Source organism: Nyctibius grandis, chromosome 12, assembly GCF_013368605.1.
Source record: "Nyctibius grandis isolate bNycGra1 chromosome 12, bNycGra1.pri, whole genome shotgun sequence".
Classification (NCBI taxonomy): domain Eukaryota; kingdom Metazoa; phylum Chordata; class Aves; order Nyctibiiformes; family Nyctibiidae; genus Nyctibius; species Nyctibius grandis.
The window spans coordinates 13,014,007-13,032,249 of NC_090669.1; the positions used below are offsets into that span (position 1 = coordinate 13,014,007).

The 18,243-nt window shown below is 39.2% G+C and overlaps 1 protein-coding gene across 3 annotated transcripts in view; it reads right to left on the reverse strand.

Annotated features, from left to right (window-relative positions):
• GARRE1 (granule associated Rac and RHOG effector 1) overlaps positions 1 to 18,243 on the reverse strand; it is a 61,771-nt gene that overhangs the window by 23,658 nt on the left and 19,870 nt on the right. For all 3 annotated transcript variants that reach the window (XM_068411039.1, XM_068411041.1, XM_068411040.1), the window contains exon 2: positions 6,794 to 8,134. In XM_068411039.1, the coding sequence (XP_068267140.1) occupies positions 6,794 to 7,288 (495 nt within the window). In that variant the 5' untranslated portion in view covers positions 7,289 to 8,134. The remainder of the gene's footprint in view (positions 1 to 6,793; positions 8,135 to 18,243) is intronic.

Consider the following 18,243-nt stretch of genomic DNA (forward strand, 5'->3'; position numbering starts at 1 on the left):
AAATGAATAAAACTCCAACTTTCCTGGCTGCAAGATTAGAAAGATTTATAGGAAAACTGCAGGGAAAGGCAACTGGTGATCCGAATAGTTCTGTGGACGAAGAATGCAGTTCTCAGGGGAAGAAGAAACTAGGACTCATTAGGAATTTCAAGCCGATTAAGTTTCAAAGAATATTTAAGGTACAGAGGTTGAAGTTTCCCCTGCCTGGGAATAATGCTCAAAATCAACAAATGATTTAGTTTTTAAGTGGCAGCACATAACATTCCTAGTATAATTTACAATTTTAAACAGTAAAGATAAATAGTAACATCTGCTTTACTGAACAACTTTTTTGTTTGAAAAATAATCTATTTCAGTTTTCCTCAGAAATGGGTAAGGACGGTTTTAACCACTTAAATAAAATCCAAGTGGTGGAGGATTTTTGCACTGTTAAACGCTCACTGCAGATGCCAAACTCACTTTGCTTTAGGGTTCATTTCTTGAGGATTTTCTTCCAAAGAGCTGAGACTCTGTCTTAACTGTAGGAAAGAAATACCACCACCAACAGTTTAATAAATACAGCCAGGGTTCGCCAGCAGTTACCAAAGTGCGTAAAGCAATATATTTCCTCTCTCTTGTGAAATCTGCAGAACAGTATTAGCATATGCGTGCGGGTTTTTTTCACAGAGGCACCACCATCTCTTTTTCAAGTTTATTTTTCCCTACTATCCCATGCAGAAGTGCTTGACTCTCCTGCTTTAGACCGTAATAAGAACAAACTAAAACCCAGAGACTATGTAGTAATCAAAGACGAACTGGAATCATCACAGGTATCAAATAGTAAGTTTATCTTGGTAGTGGTGGTGTTTCCTTAATCCATTTCTTAGAATCATTTATATTGCATATACGATGGGGTCTTCAGCTTGCAAGATTTTTGTCCCGAGAAAAACAGCTCTAGCGCCTTGGGTCTCCTAACCCATTACCAGGCAGGACAGCTATCTATCTCAGCAGCTGAATAACCTTACCTAAAGGAACCTCTCTTCCTGTTTAGGCAGTTGGAAGCAATGGGGCTTTTTGGGGAGGTCTCACTTCAGACTTCCTTGTCTCTGAAACAGGTGATGAGTTTAATCAACCTGGTTACATACAAACAGGAGCATCAGGTGGAGATGCAGTGTTAGGTTACTCCATCCCATACTGTCCTCCTAATGGGGGCACACAATCAACTTTGGAATATTTCGCTGGACAAAGTGCACACATAAAATTGCCACGTTTCATTGCTAAACAGTGATGCCATGTAAATTCTCTGGCAAGCAAATCTCATAGAACAGATTCTTTAAAACAGAACACTACCACTAATAAAGTCAGCAAATAACCAGTGTCAGTCTTCCAAACTTGATATAAACACTGACCTGCAGTTCCAAGTACCATTTTATGTAGTAAATTTCTTTTTCCTTTTTTTTTTTTTTGCCTATGTCCCTAAACAAACAAAACCCTCAAAAACCCAGAACACTGCAACACGCTTATTCAGTGGTTTCCTACTACCCTCATTTCCCTTAACAGAGTTCTTAATGGCTTTGGTAACGATAAGCCCTGTGCACAACCTGCCTACCCACTGAAGAGACCAGATTAAAATAGCAACATAATGAAGTTAACAATGAGGTATGACTCAAACTGGTGTACTAGATTATGAGATAAACACCTTTCCCACATATTACTGGAAGTAAGCAGATTATTATTCATTTTTACTATGTAGCAGTGCCCTGCAGCTTGGAAGAGTGATCTCATGACCAAAACACCTCCAAGGGAAGACACAATCCTGCTCATTGAAAAAGAGTTACTTACAAGATAAACTAGATCCCAGCAGAATTTGCACGTTTACATCTACAGTATCAGGAGACACAGGCAACCTAACAGACTCATTTCTGCTACCAGTCAACCTAAAAGCCCAGTAGTGAGAATCTGATATTGACAGCTACTAAAATGCTAACTAAATTTAGCAAAAAAAAAAAAAGCATTTAAGTGTTAAGCATTTTAAAAATCAAGAGTAGCAATTAAAATGTAATACAAAATATTTCTGAAGACAATGCAAGCAGATCTGCGAGCAGACCATGAGATTATAGATTAAGACAAGAATACGATGTCATTCCAGCAAGCCACAGCATTTTCTACTGATTTGAAGCAGCTTTTTGCTACTAACAATTCCTCAACTTAGATCTGAAGCCAGTCCTTGCAAATCACAGGAAAGATAATAATTTTTAAAAATATTTAAATTGGGCTTTACAATGTTTGCTAAGGAAAGCCTACATTTTATATTTACTCATGACATTTTTGTCCCACAAGCTTCTTGTTCAAAAATCTTCAGTTATTTTATACAAATAAAAGCCAAAAATTATCTCCAAGTAAATATCCCTGGGCCTATTCATGTTTCCCTTTTGTTTAGGAAGTCAATGTGTACATCTCTGTCATTACTACCATTTTTAAGACAATACACAAGCTCCATCTAACTAAAACAAGATTCATTCTTTGTATGTTGCAATACTGAGGCTGCTGCAAAGCTTCACAAAAGATGAGGAAATATACAAACTTTTTTCCAGTTTTAGTATTTTTCTTCCCCACAGGATTTCCTTCAACGCTTTTAGTAACAGAAGTACAGTTTTACTGCATTCTTCCTATTTACAAAACTTTCACAACAGATCCATAAAACTTAACATAAAACACACTCTCGGTCCCCCTGATTTCCAAGCTGTTCCTCACCCACACAGGCACAAAACACCCGAGAATTCAAAGTTTTTTGAAAGGGGAAAAGTAGAGGCAGAAAATAAAAATCAGCATTTGCATTTCTGAAATTAATAAACCTTGGGAAACTCCATCTGTCGCCAACACTTTGATCAAGAGAAGTCACCTTCTTACACATCTTGGCAGACAGCTCTGAACTAGCAAGCTCTGTTCTGCTAAAAAACAATAAATAAATGACAAACCTCACCCACTGCTGCTACAGCCCAGGCTGCACAACCTTTTTCAGTCCAAGTCAGTGCACATTTATCAGAACTTGAAGTTTTCTTGGTATTGCCTTCCCTGGGGGCTAGGGCCCACTACGCTAGATAAAAATGTGTGGCACCTCAGAAAAGCTATAGCGCTCTCCTGAATTTCTAAAGCCAAACCTGCTTTGCTTATATTTCTCATTCTTCCTCAAAACGTACAGCCTTTGTTGAGGAAGGCTTAGGAAAAGTCCGTTTTCCTTAGCTGGGCTTATGCATAGAAAAAGCCTCATTCTCATGTTCTTCTCATGAATTTGGGGTTCTGTCCTCCCACCCCACCATGAATTACATCTCATCTCCCACTGCTTCCGTAATACCAGGCTCCATCCCCAAAATCAGAGGATCTGGAGTACCTCTTCATAGAATATTGCTGAGCTGCCACTCAGACATTCGACCATCTCTCAGTTCTTTCTCAGAGTGGTAAGTTCTTTCAGTCATCTACTAGAGAAGCTGCAAAAGCAACTTTAGACATTACTGTATTTCCCCCCTTGCATTTTCCAAGGAAAAAATTACGCTGCTGCTCACACTCTTTTCCCCTGGTCAGTGAACTCTGATGAAGTCAGGCAAGCCCTTTGTATTTTTCTGCTTCCACTGTGAGTTTTTTAATCCTGCTGGTAAGTTTATGAAATGTTAACTTTTGTATAGATCAGGGAAAAGAAAAACCAAACCACACTTTTAATTAAAATTTCAGCATAAATAGCTCAGTCTTTAAACCACAGAAAAGCAGAGTAGGAGAGTCTCTCAAAAGGTCATCCTACTGTCCCAAGCAAGGAGCAATTTCACCTGGGTCAGTTTTGCTAGATGCAGGTTTAACCTGTTCTGTAAGCTCTTCACAATGGAGGCTCCCTACCCTTTGTAGCAATCCACGTCAGTGCTTCACTAACATTACAAAGTATTTCCACAACATCTAATATGAATCTCTCCTCCTGAAATTTAAGTTCATTATGTCTTGCTTCACCTTACATGGACATGAAGAACAGAACACTGACACGTCTTCTGGCAGCTTCTTACATACCTGAACAATTCTGATTTTCCTTCTCAGTCTTCTCTTCTGTAGAATCAGTTTTTTCAAGTTGTCCTCTGAAGTTCTATTTTCTGGATGTCCGATTACTCTTGCTACTCTCCTTCGGTGTCTCTCCAGTTGCTCACTATTTCTCTAAGTACAACAGCAGTGGTGTGCGGGTGCACTGTTGTGTTTAAGGCCATAGTAACCCAAGTGAAGAGAGTTGAGTGCTTACTTCATGGTTCTTGCAGGTTATAGTTGTGTTAAATATATGACAACTGCCTCTTTGCACAACAGCAACAACACTGATTTATTATTTGCAACCACACAGCACTGACTCTTACTCAACATACAACTACCATAAGCCCTAGAACTGTTCCTCAGAACTGCTGCCCAGTGGACTCCACTTGTGAGGCTGAAAATTTCTATTTAAATATTGTAATATTCAGTTCTCCCCTCGGAATTCCATCCCAACTGGAAAACTCATCTGTTCAATTCACGATTATTTTTAATTCAGCAGGTCCTTCCAGCGTACTTGTATCATGTACTTTCAAGTCACCTACAAACTTAAATATTTCTCTACACTGACCTCTGCCAAGGTGCATTTCAATAGTGAGCAACTGACAACTGCTTCCTGGGCACAGTCATCCAACTAGCTTGCCCATATACTTAAGTCATCTAAATCACACTCCCTTGCTGACTTAGAAAACAACACTGAGTCAGTGTCAAATCCTTCAACTTTGCTGGTTCTTAAGCAAAAGCAGAATGCAATACTTGCCTCATTACGCAAAAGTTCCCATAAATCTTGCATATTGACTTTTTTAAAGCTACGTGCAATATGCAGTTTTAATTAAGAAAAGGTACAAGAAAAGTACAGTGACAAGTGGTCCATTTCCACAAGATACGCCCAAAAAGAAAACCAAGCAATCCAGCTGCTTTGCCTGCATCGTCTTTACATTTGTTCCTACCATAGAGCTGCCTGGTGAAGAGTACTGCAGGTGCACATGGGGCTCAGGAGCAAGGGTTAGGTCTGCACAGGTAAAGTAGGGACCAAAGCAAGTTTCTCCACCTTTGCTTTCAGCTGGCAGGGCGCAGCCAGCTTACACAAACAATGCTTTGCTTTTGCTCGTGAACTCCCCTCACTGCTGAAGCAGCACTCTCCTCACACAGTGTGTGGGGCACACTATGAATTAGCACCTAGAATTGCTTGCCTAGGTTATAAAAGCAGTATGCAGATAGCTGCCAACATTTTGCAAGACAGAGTTTCAAAGTCCACAAAAAAAACCCCTAGAAGACAGGCAATGCTTCATATGGTTTTGCTTTTTCTTTTAATTAAAAAAAAAAGTCTTTCAAGCACAGGTATTATCAAGGTCTTTAATTACATAAACTCACACTGATTTTTAAATTTTTTTTTAAAAAAAGATATTTTTCCTACAGCCTTAGCTGAACACAGTGGTGTTATTAGATTGTTTTCAAAAATACCAGTCTACAGAAGACATTTATAACAAATATACAGCCAGTCTTACTTCATTCTATACTAAGTACAGAACACTGAAAACTGTCAGTCATGTTTCTCACTACAATTATGTACTACAAATTGAGCATTCTACTTAACTACTTCATCCACAAGTTGTGCAGTTATAGAACACAGATAATGCTTGATAAGCATGTGTGTATAACAGTCATCCTTACAAAGTCACCTGAAATCTAAATCAAAAATAGGAGAACTCAAAAGTAAGTTTTCCACTCAGGATGGAATTCTGTAGGAACAACTTTGCAAAGACTGCTGCAAAGTGAAGAAATATGTCAAAACACGAGGAGCTACCAAAAACACCAGGGATTCATATGTGACTATCACTTAACACTGCCTCTTACATAATTAAGACATTCACTACAGGAGAAGTACCCAGAAATACCCAGCCAGGCATGATGAGCTGAGGATCCTCTTAACTTCAAAACCTCTGAATTTTGACTGTTGGGCAATCGCTGCCAGCATATAGAAATTACAGCAAAGTCACGACAAATTTTTACATCACAAGTTTCTCATGCTAGTACGGTATTTTCCTTTTAAGCATAACAGCTCAAAAAGACAAAAATGTTTTGAAGAGTGATACAACATTATTTTACACAAATTCAATCATTAGTCAACTAATGCGCAGCTTTACACAAACACTGATGGCAATACACCACTCCCAAGTGTTCAGGTTTCCCCTCAGAATGGATAATACTAAGGTCAGTATAGGTTAATTTAGAATATGATGGCTTATTATCATTAGACATATTAGCTAACATAAACCAGAAAATTGTTTAAAACTTTTATTTAGTTAGTTTGGAGGGGCAGGGGGTTGGGTTTTTTGGTTTTGTATTATTATTATTTTTAAACTAAGCATGGTTTCCCCAAAGAGGTTGTTGGATTGCAGGTTGTAAGTTTAAATCATATAGAAGATTACCATTTAGAATTATATAGGTAGTATAGTTTAATTATAACTAATCTTTCTTATTTCATTAAATCTTTAAATACAGTACAAGTTCTTATACAGAAATACCCGCTAAATACCTAATTCAACGTAGTTGGAAGTCAAGCACTGCAAATGACTAAATAATTTCAAGAAGAAAACTAGGAATAGAAGACTTTCTCTTTTTACCAGCATTGCCCACAAATACAAAGCAAAGCAGAGAGAACTTTAGCTGTAGAATTGATTTTGAAGAGCAGTCCAATTAAGAAGGAATAATACAAATTCACATGCAAAACAGTACCCCCAAGGTAACTTACCTCAATGTCTTGTAGGCTGAACTCTTTTTGATCTTTAAAGTTTGCAGCTCCTGCGCTCAGTTCCATCAGCATTTTTGCTATTTCTGGTTTTATTGCTGCTGTGAGTCGACTCGCTGCTTCCATGACATGTTCCTGCACGTCTTTCAGTTGCATAGCTGCCTTAGAATAGTGCGAGTTCCTAAATACACTGCTGAAAAGGTCTGTAAGGAAAGTGCTCGTACGGCAAAACACGTTGAGTGCATCCAGATATTTGGAGATTCCCTGCTGGATGTCTGCGATCGGAGTAGTGTGGGACACAGGGTGGTTGCAGCCGCCCGCAGCAGCTGAGGAGACCAAAGGGGATGCTGGGGTTGTAGATGCCAGCGGAGCGCTCAGGGTCCTGCCTAGCTCAGGCATTTGATACTGCTGGTGTTGCTGCACTTTTTGCTTGGACCCGCCAAGCAAAAAGCGCCGCTTATAGTCCATTTTGCTTTCTTGTGCACTACAGCAATACATAAGTGAGTGCTTGTCCAAAGATTTCTTGAATTAACAATCACTTGTCAAATTCCTTCCTTGATATATAGTTATGTACAGTAACGGTGGAGGACTGTGTACATAGGTTTCACAAAAGGCATTTCAAAAAGGCAAGCGTCTGTATAATCTGTATCAGCAGTGAGAAAGGCAGCAGATTTGCTGACTTCGTATTTTCAGTGTTCAGTGCAGCCCTGCTGCAGTTATAAACTGTACTCAAAAAGCAAGCTGAAGTATCTTAATATGCTCTGTCTCAGCTTGGTATTCCACTCTGCACACAGAAAAGCAATGCTGGAGCAGAGAAGTTATCACCTATGATTTCTTCATGAGCATATTATTGTCACTTGCTGTTAGGTCTACAAAAGTTATTTTTGTCAATGCAAATAATAGTTTTAGAAGCAATACCTTAATACAATTTTCCCATTAGTAATATCAGGAAAAGTGGAGCAAACCACCGATCAACAGCGATTATAAAAGCAGTGCAGAGGCTCCTTCCTTGAAAAAGCAAATCCTTATGTCAGCAGATCAAATATCTTCACATGTCTTGACAGATCCAGTCTGCCAAATTAGTTTACTTGTAGTGTCTCTTCTTAATACTGGAGTGGGGGGAAAAAAAAAAATCTGGACTTTGTTTACAGAAGACTTTGCAAGTATAAGCTATTAAAATTTAGAGTCTTTATTATTGCAAGTCTTCTTCCCCTTTCCTTGTTTGTTGAGGTAGTTGTTTCCGTTGTAACATTAAGAAGTGGTGCTTCCAGACTGCATTTGCCCTCAATTGTAGACTCAGAACAAAAATGCACAAATGTATTTGTAAGGCCTCTAGGTCATTTCCTGTGAAGGAAAAAAAAAAAGTTTAAAATGTTATGGAAGAACAAGAAGGTTTAAGATTTTAACTCCTGCAGTGTCCTGGTATACTTCTCTAGGCATACATTGTCAACAATACGCAAGGCCAAAAGGAAGGGAGTGTTGCACTGACAGTTTAAAAGGCAGTTACAAGTTGGTGTCATCCTGTTACTAAACTCAACACTGATGAATATTTTCTTATTAATTCTCCCATCCTAGACTGCCAAACTTAAGACTATAGTTAATCCCCAGTGAAACCCTTATACAGTTATGAACAGTGGAAGGCTATTAATGCAGAGCTCAGGGGAAGTTAATCACATTTTCTAACCTCATCCTTTTTAAATAATTTAAGAAATAAGTCAATGAAGCCTTTTTTCACGCGCCATCATTAGATTTCTGCAATAGAGACTCCCGTTCATTTTAATAATTTACTAAATCAACAGATATGGGTCCTTAATTTTTTTTCAGTACAACAGCGGACAAATCTGTCTATATCCTAACTGAGATTAGCTGAAAAATACAACATACACATCCCATTTCAGGATGACGGACAGCATCTATCATAGGCAGGGTATTATATGAGGCAGAATTGCCTAACAGATTGGCCTAAATAACACTCTCACCAGACATGAACGTAGGGAGGAAATACAGCTTCTAGTATTGCCCTGCTCCTACTAGCAAACTCTGATGCAGCTGGAGAGCCACGAGTGCTTTTTTGAAGGCACCTGTAGGAAGGTGAACAGAGCCTGAGCCATGAGAAAGGGTCAGTTTGCAGCAGGAGACGTCCAAGGCCAGGCTGGAGGAACTGGAGCTTCTGGAAAAGGGCATGAAGATTTTTAAGCCCTTACACTTAGCCAAACACAGCTCTTAACTGGACAGGGCTTGGCATCTCATGATCATGTTTACAGGTTGGAGTCATATATCCAGACAATAGTCACAGTGATCTTAGGAGCTCATTTGCATATCTTTATATACACATTTTATATAAACACACACATATATATATTTATACACATGTGACAAGATTTTTTTTTTTTTTAATGCACTATGAATTTATAGCTTGTTAATTAATCCCACCTCAATCATCTTCCTTTCTTCTGTGCCAGAGTCAGAACTGCATTGACCTAATTACCTCTTACCCCACCAGCCAGGTTAGGGTGGGAAACCCCATAGTAGTGCCCTGAACAAGTAACTTCCTGCAGCATTCCTCGCTTGGAGAGAGAAATGTTCTATTTCTTGAGACTGCAAAAGACACTGATTCACAATGTCAGGACATTATCAGAAAGAAAGTATAATGTAGAGAAATACAATTTGTTCAATCAGTTTATCTAGTCCTAGCTATTAGTCACACTTTAGGCCACTCTCTCCCTCTCCCACACATACACTTAACTTGATGTGATCAAATAAGGACATTCTTTTCCTTACTGCAGCAATTGCAATGTACAAGGCTAACATCAAACAGTAATTCGTAACAGGGTTTTTACCCTGAGCACTTAAAAGAATAATCCACATATAACAGGAAGGAGCCCTTTAATTCAACAACAAAATGTTCCTTTTATATTTGAGATATGAAACCTGTATTAATATTGTCAGAATGGTTAGGGAATAAAGATTTTATCTTCAGTCAAAATTTCTTATTTCCACCTGTCTGAAGAAACAAGATATCAATTCATTCACATAATGTGTTTTGACACATATGTATGATACAAAATCCCACAGATAAAGAAGCAGGCAAGACATAGCAGGACAAAACAACATATAGAGCCTGATAGTCTCACACCCACAAAAACAGACACACAAGTTTTTCAGGAAGTCGTTGCTGCAGATGGTTCTGTTTCTGAGATCTACAGCAAATATTCTTTTGTATTCCCACTTTTTAAAACATGATAAACCAGCAGAAATTCCCACATGCATTTCAGCATCCCTTTATTAAAGTATTCTAAGCTGATTACTTTCTTTCCTAACTACTTTATAATTCTCTCAATATTCACATTGAACGCGTCAAAACGCAGTAAACCCATTAAAAACGGAATTTTCTAGGAGGTCTTGATATCATATGCATAGCTGAAAATATTTTTCTCCTTGTTTTACAAGCTATGGTGCCTTACAGTGGAAAGCATGATTAAATTGGTTTTCTTGATTGTATATAAATGTAGATGGAACAAAAGAGTTGGTTGCATTGTATAACTGGTGATTAAGTAGACATGAATTTCGCATTGCAGAGGAACGTCAGAAGTGATCATGAAACATCTAAATGTTAATTAGTGCCAAAAGTAGAAAAAGCTAAGAAGAAGGGGTTTTCAAGCTACACAGCACTGAATTAGACAAGCATATTAGAGATGCGCTACTGTTTGGTGGTTCTGATTACCCACTGAGCCTTTCAGAATCAACCTAAGACACTGAACTGATAATTTGAAACGGTCTGATATTTAGCCAATACATAAAACTTCTACATCCTAAAAGAACATAAATGCATTGAATAGAAAAAACCTGGTGTTTTCATATTTTCTACAGCTATAAACAAACATGATAAATCATTGTGTTCTACTTCTAGACAATTTCATAGTCAAACCTGCAAGTACTTCTCAATTCAACTTCAATATTCCCTTGTAAAGCTTACAGAGGACAGCTTGTATCTTCAGCATCCAAAGAGATACTTACTTAGAGAGAGGAAAGCTACAGTTCTCAACACTTCTCAACCCTAGGCATGTGGGTAATGCTACATACACATCTTACGCTTTCTATAATGAGATCTCCAACATGCTACGTACAAAATAAACATTCTTCCTTTTGCATCTTTTCCTGAAAAAGTGAAGCAGATAATGTTCCCACGCTCTTCCCTCCCTTCCCCAATGCTACGGTTCCCCCGTTGCTCTTGGTGCATGGACTAAAAGCAGGGGCTCCAAATTGTAACTATATGAACTTTATGCCAATCTAACTCTTGCCACATTAGAAAAAAAAAAAAAAACCAAAACAAACCAGTGTTTCATTCTACTGATACAAGGACAGCATGTTATCAGTCCAAAATATAAACTTTAAGCTTGTACTTCATTTTGCAGAAAACAGAAGTATTCACAGAAATCAAGTATAGAAAGTATCCAAAAAGTTAGCATGCCACAAATAAGGACATTTTATTCCTTCCTTTATGTAATCAAGACCAAACCAGTGTTGTTTATATACTATTAAGCATTATAAATAGAACTAATATATAGTATAAAAACAAGCTCGACTCTGAATACTGCCCTGTAAAATGCTACTGAAAAAGCTCGCCACATTGTTTATGTTCTCGCTTTGGGAGTCAGTGCTATAGTTAAGGAACTGCTACTAGTTCGAACTATTTGAACTTCCACAGAGAATCAAGGAGACATCTACATGAGTTGCTCTAAAAATGGCCACATTTGCACAGAGGAAACAGAAATTGCATGAAAATGAGAGCATATGCAAATCAAGTTCACTATTCTTCTTTTATATGTAACACCCACAATGTTTTGCTTAGATATTTCCCAGAAAAATCAGAAGTATTTTCTCCAACTTCACTGACTGCCAGAGACACAAATTACCAGGGAAGACTTTCAGACAAATAGAATTTGGCATCTCCCAGTTGCTGTTTTGGACCAGCAACAAGGGGTCTAATCCCCTATCTGTCCCGTTTGGGATTACCCTGCTAGAAGAGGATGCAACTTCTTCCATGAATCAAGACAGGAAATTGAGCAGAGGAAGTAGTAAAACGTACAAGTCTATCTCTACTTAGTTTAGTTACACAATTACCCATACTGTCAGCTTCCGTTCAGCCAACTTCATTTACCATCTACATGAATGCTTTGCGGGCCATACGGGTTAAAAATTTTTTTATCAAAAAAAGAATTTTCATGCTTTAAAAAGGGTTCCGATCTCAATTTTTAAAACTGCTTGCAAAGGTGTTATGAACTCTGTTGTCCTGTCAGTGATGTGCAATATAATAGATATGAGTAAGATGATCCAAAATACCTGAGCTAAACTTTTTGAAAGTAACATTTCCAGAGACTGTAGATTGGTTTTAATTTTATGAGATACAGATTCCAAATCTCACGATGAACTTAACATCGCAAGCACCATTCATGTAAAACAATCAAACATAAAAGCAATTAAATTCAATTCATGTCCCAAAAAAAGTAACTCCAAAAGAAACAACCCAGAACAGCCAAGATTGCTTACCAGGGAAACGCCTGAACAAACAAAGCCTACTGCAAGGCCAGAAGGTCAGCAAGCTGCTAGAGCCAAGGGCCTCCTGTCAAGACCACACCAATTCCCTCTTACATTTAGTTACACAAATCTTGTGCAAATCCAGAAGTTACTCCACTATGAAGGGCGTCATTTCACCTCCAAGTTCTGCTGGCTGTCACTAATGTGTACATCAGATGCATGACCTGGCCAGGCCACCTAAAGTCCAAACGTGGATGCCTTAAAAAAAAATAAATTTACCCCAAATGGTCTTCAATATCTGATTCGCAAACTGGGAGCAGAACGGCAGGGGAAGCCCATACGCTATTTCCTGAAGACCAGTCTTCCACTGTCCCCATCACTAGCTAGCTCAGAACTAGAAAAGTTACCAGCCGAGGCCAAAGCAACGTTAATTTGTGTATTGGCACCTCACAACGCAACTACAAACATCCTGGCCAAGGAAACAGTGGCCTAAACTGGGAGTTGATTCATTTTACATTATCCCAAACTAAAGATGGATTATTACATCCACATACCAGAGATTCAACATAAAGAAGATTATAATTTCAGTAACAAATCTCATGAGAAATTACATTCTAACTTCAACTACACCACCTCCAATACTCTCAATTAATACACCCCATCTGTTAATATTAAAATTGCCATAAGAATGACAACTGTATAATATATTCAATCCATCCATAAAAAGAAAATGCACAGAATTAAGCGTGGGGGCTTTTAAAATTTGTTTGCATTTTTAAACACTGTTTTGGACATAAAATTTTTCAGAGTAATGCAAGAGATGAAACGAGGTTTTGAAACTGAAACTTTTCAGTCAACAAGAACAGCCATCTCCAAGTAATGCTGACTGGCAGAAAATATGCATTAATCTCTGACATCAACTAAGTTATTTTGCGCCTGTAATTTCTTACCAACACATCATAAATACTTAAAGCATGCAAATGCTTTTATAGGGGTTGACAAGTATCATTATCTTCACCATCAGGGCAAACGAGGCTTACAGTTTCTCGGGGCTGGGTCCGCGCAGCCATCGGGGACGCAGGCACCGGACAGAAACCCCAGCAGCCCACGAGCGCCAGCGGGGAGAGGACGCCCGTCCTGGTCACTCCGTCTGTTGGCAGGCAACACACGTCACCAAACCCCAATCGCTTTTGGTCAGGTGCCCGTACTTAGGCTACAAGGCCAGAAAGGAAAACCAACCTCGCTTCTCCAGGCTGATAGCCTTTCTAATGGGGTGGGCTGCAGCCACTAGAAGACCCGGGCACCTCCTGTGTGGTTTTTTGTTTGGTTTTGGGTTTTTTGTTTTGTTTTGGTTTTTTTATCATCCAAGTTGTAAAAATCTCCTATTAGAGGAGGACAGGGGGAGAAAGGGGAAGAGAGATAGAAGTAGCCTATTATACCAATATCATTTTAGTTCTTGTTAGCTCATGAATTGCTTATTGGGATTCCTTTTTGGCTACTTGCCCAGAACAGTTGGAGGAAAAAAAAACAAACCAAAACAAAAAAAGCAGACAAGCCAATCCTTCATGAACCCGTGAAGCTCCTGTTGGAAACATCCTCCTGCCAGAGTCTCCCCTTCCTAATACCAGCTCACCAGATGCTCTGGCCTGCTCTCCTGGCTACTCCAGGGTTAGATAAGTGTCAATAGCCACAGTGTTAAAACCAACTCAGTGTCCTCCCTCCCACGAGTTGGGGACCATAGCTCAGAGGACATACTCCACAAGGACTGCGTACTTAGCGTAGTTTAACTAGAATCATCAATTACGATTATGTCTTTGTCTAGGTTTTTTTTCCCCTTCAAAATGACCCTCCTTAAAACAAAGCTATTAACTTATTTGTGCTGATTTATGTCTTTTGCACTTATACTGAAAAATCCTCTAGAGGCACATCTATGCTACATGCCCTAAATTACAAGCAAAGACAAAAATACCCCCATGCCGTGCCCCAAAAAAAAAACCAAATCACCAAAGACTCTGTTGTGAAAACCACTCGGAAACAGAGAGAACTGGAAAAGGCTGAAAAACACCAAATTTCTGGAGCTAAGTAAGGACTGCGGGTCTTGGCTGCTCAGCACTACACCACCTTGCTTCCAGCCCTTAACCCTCCAGAAAATAATCCATAGCCCTGAACTGTGTAACTACACCCCCTATAAAATAACACGGAAGGTAGGTATCTCTGAGTCAGATTCAGAGTTGTCAGTATACTGAGCTGGATTTTTCCAAGGCAGAGCCTACAGTGTGTCAGGAGACTTCTTACATTTTGTTTGAAGTAAAACACGTAACACAAAATAGCACTAACTCAAGTCTCAGCAATAAGATATGACAGCAAAAGGAAAAGCTGGTGAAAGGAATGTGTTTAAACCAGACCTTCTTTCAGACTTGGGTGCCTCCCTGAATGTCAAAAATAGATGCCTGTGTCAGATCAGGATCACTGTTTCAATCCTCCCTTGGCAATAGGTGCTTACATTATCTATTTTAAAAGCAGGACCAGTTCCCTTTTGAAAGAGGACTGTGGGTGCAGAAGAAAAGGAAAAGAAAATAATGTCCATTCTCTTGATACAGTAGCCTAACAAAGCGTTTGCACACAGCATGATAAATTCCAATGCAACGTGACTGTCAGCCAGCGGAGACTCAAGACTCCATCTCTCATCTCCCAAAAGGGTGCACTTAACATCAGCCACAAGCACACTCTCTCTCGCTCTCTCATCAGAGCTGTAAAATGTGCCAAGATGAAGAAAAGGCTCATGGGACCACAGTGAGAGCAAGCATGAACAGCACAAACTTCGTGTAGAAGAGGCACAGCTCTGCCTCCCAGAATAGATCACCTACAGAATTCTTTGATTCTGGCCACTACCTGCAGGACTGCTTGAGAAGAGACGCCTGCTCATGCCGAAAGCCAGCCGCTCGCAGCCAGCCATCGGAAAAAATACATTTTTCTTCAAAACAGACTGAAGAACTGAAGGCCATGGTTTCAAGGAAGGGATGGAGAGCTGACAATTTCTAGAAAAGTCTTGAGAATAAGTTAACGTCTGTTCCTATAAATGGCCTTTTTCAGCCACAGATTTCACTTCCTGCTGAAGGGAAGGCAGGAGGAAAAGGCTGAACTAGAGAAATATTCAATTAAAGCATATGTGGAACAGGAACATTACTTGGTCAGGCTTGCACATCATGGTCCAGTGATGGCCACTTGAGATAATTCCCCCCCATCCACCCCCTCCCAAGTCTTTCCTTGCAAACCCACCAGCACATCATATATGCACTTAAAAGTCTTTCTAAGCTACAGTGGAAGCCACCTATGTTAGACTATTCTTCACCCTGTCACTCATTACAGTTCCACTTCTAAATACTGTAAGCACAAAGAGTCTAGGATGGTACTGCCTTGTTAAAACTTAACAGGGAGAACAAGGATTAAGAAAACAAAATTTGTTTCTCAGTTCTGTAATGATAACTACAAAAAAACACGATTTCCCATGTTTCTGCAAAGACCATCTTTCACGTGGGGGGGAGAACACAATACGACAAAGAACAAGAACAACAAAAAAAACAACTACAATCCTATAATCTCATAGTAGACATCTTAAACCTTTGGGCTCACTTCAGCAATAGACTTAAGCATATCGTTACTTCCAGTAAAGTTAGTGGTATCTCTCACATATTCAAGTGAGAGTTAAATCTCCTTTTTAAATCATGAATTGCACCTTTCCAGCATAAGCAAATGCCGTATGTATTTTTAGTATCATACACTGGGAAGAGAGGTTTCTAATACACATTTTAAAATGCGCGCTAAAAGTTTATACTAAAATTTGTTAAAGTGGCTTAGGAAATCACCTTGAAGAGCTTTAGTTACTGCTGAGTAAGTGTAGATAAGAAATCAGGCGGAGGACTCTATGTAGAGCTTTATTTCCACTGGCCTAAAATTATTTTTCCATGGACCCAAATACTGCATAAAAAACTTCTGCACCTAGAAAAGTGGGAATAATTCCCACCCTTTGGCAAACTACTAGAGGAAACAATTGAAAGACATTCTGTAAATGCTACCTTCAATACATCTTTCAAAAGTTACATTCTTCTGAGGAAGTTTGATTGCCCCAAACAAATCATACCTTAAGTAAGACTTGGAAAGACAAGTGGGAGAAAGAGCCTAAGTCAAATACCACAGCATTTAGGCATGGTGTACTACATGTGTGTATATATATATACACATGCACACAAAGAATGGCATAACTTCACAGGACTGAGGGACTAAAATAAGAGACTAGATTCATTATGGATAAATTTATCAACTCATACACAGAAAAACAATCCTAGCCTCACATGCAAAATGACGGGCTCTGGCCTGATCATTACCACTTAGGAAGATGATCTCGGTGTTGCAACTGACTGTTTTTGCTAAAATTTCAGCCTGATGCTGAATGGTAGAGTCAGAAGAGTAAATCTTCACGGTACAAGCCATTAGGCAAAGGAATTTGGAAGGGAGTTGAAGTGTTGGGAAAGCCAGAAAAATAATTATGCCACTGCATAAATCCATTGTTTACCCACACTTCAAATTTATCATAGAATAAAATCAATAATGGATAATAATATGAGGGCCTTACCAGAGTGGGAAGCTTCCTCTTCACATCTTTAACCGGGGCCCCAGGGAGGCAGCAGACTTCCCTGTGAAGTGGGTCTGGTCTGCATATCCGGCCTTCTGTTCCCTTCAGGACTGAATCTCCCACAACAATGACCCGTCTTTTTTTCTTTATGGACGTTGTTTTGACACAGGTCTTACGTTGACTTAACCTCAGTAACACCTCCAAGCTGGCTGAACCATCGTCCTCGTTACTGTCCTGGTCCCCTTGCAGAGCCTCATACTTATTCTGCAAGGGCACCTGGGAAGGTGGGGCAGTCACGGAGATGTGCCTGCTGCGCTGGGCAAGAACCTGCTGTCATTGCTCCTTATGCCTTAAGTCCCTCTGTTCAGCCATGCGGAGAGAGGACAGGGAATCCCCCTTGTCATGTGCCCTGTCTTGCCTGTTGGCAAGTTCACTTCTATAGATTACTTTGGTTCTAGATTACTTGGCTCTATACAGCTTTCTGGATTGAGCTTATCTAGATCTGGGTTTGTTCTAGATCAGTTTTCTAGAGCGCTCGGTTCTAGGTCGCTTTCCCATTCTATATTACTTGGTTCTAGATCACTTTCCTAGATTACTTTTTCTTCCAGAGCGGCTCATTTGGCTTACTAAATAGACTAACCACAGGCTCAGGAAATCCTATATGCAGCAAATCACTGAAGACAGAGTGTAGCCCACAAATTCATCCTGTTCTTGCCTTTCCCTAAGTATTTGTTTATAACTTTCATGGGATGAAGAAGGTTGAGTTGGATCAATTTTGAAGTCTGAATCAACATGGCCACTTTTACCTTCTTATTCACTCCAACTTAGTGATCGTCAAAAGCAGTATATCACAATGACATACTGTTTACAACTGCTCTGGAAACAGAAGCATTTCCTCATCGATAAATCAGCTGTTAACTTTTAGACAAGGCTTCCAGCCATTCTGCTGCTCTTGCAAACATAGACACTACATTTCATAAATGCCACAGTACTCATACTTATTAGCATATACCATTTGAATTTTTCTGCTGAAATAAATATCCCTAAACCAAATTTCTAGACTGAGTTTGTGATGCTATGCAACTTTAAAAAGAAAACTCAAACTCGGAGAAGCTTCAGTACACATTTTAATTATTTTAGTAGTGTTAGACAAAAGTAGTATTTCAAGGCAGTGAAAATTACAGATCATCTACACGTTTAAAGCTCTTCTACGAAGAAGAAAGTTTTGACTACTTAGAAACATAAGACATTATGTACAGAAAATCCTGTAAAGCCTTTATGA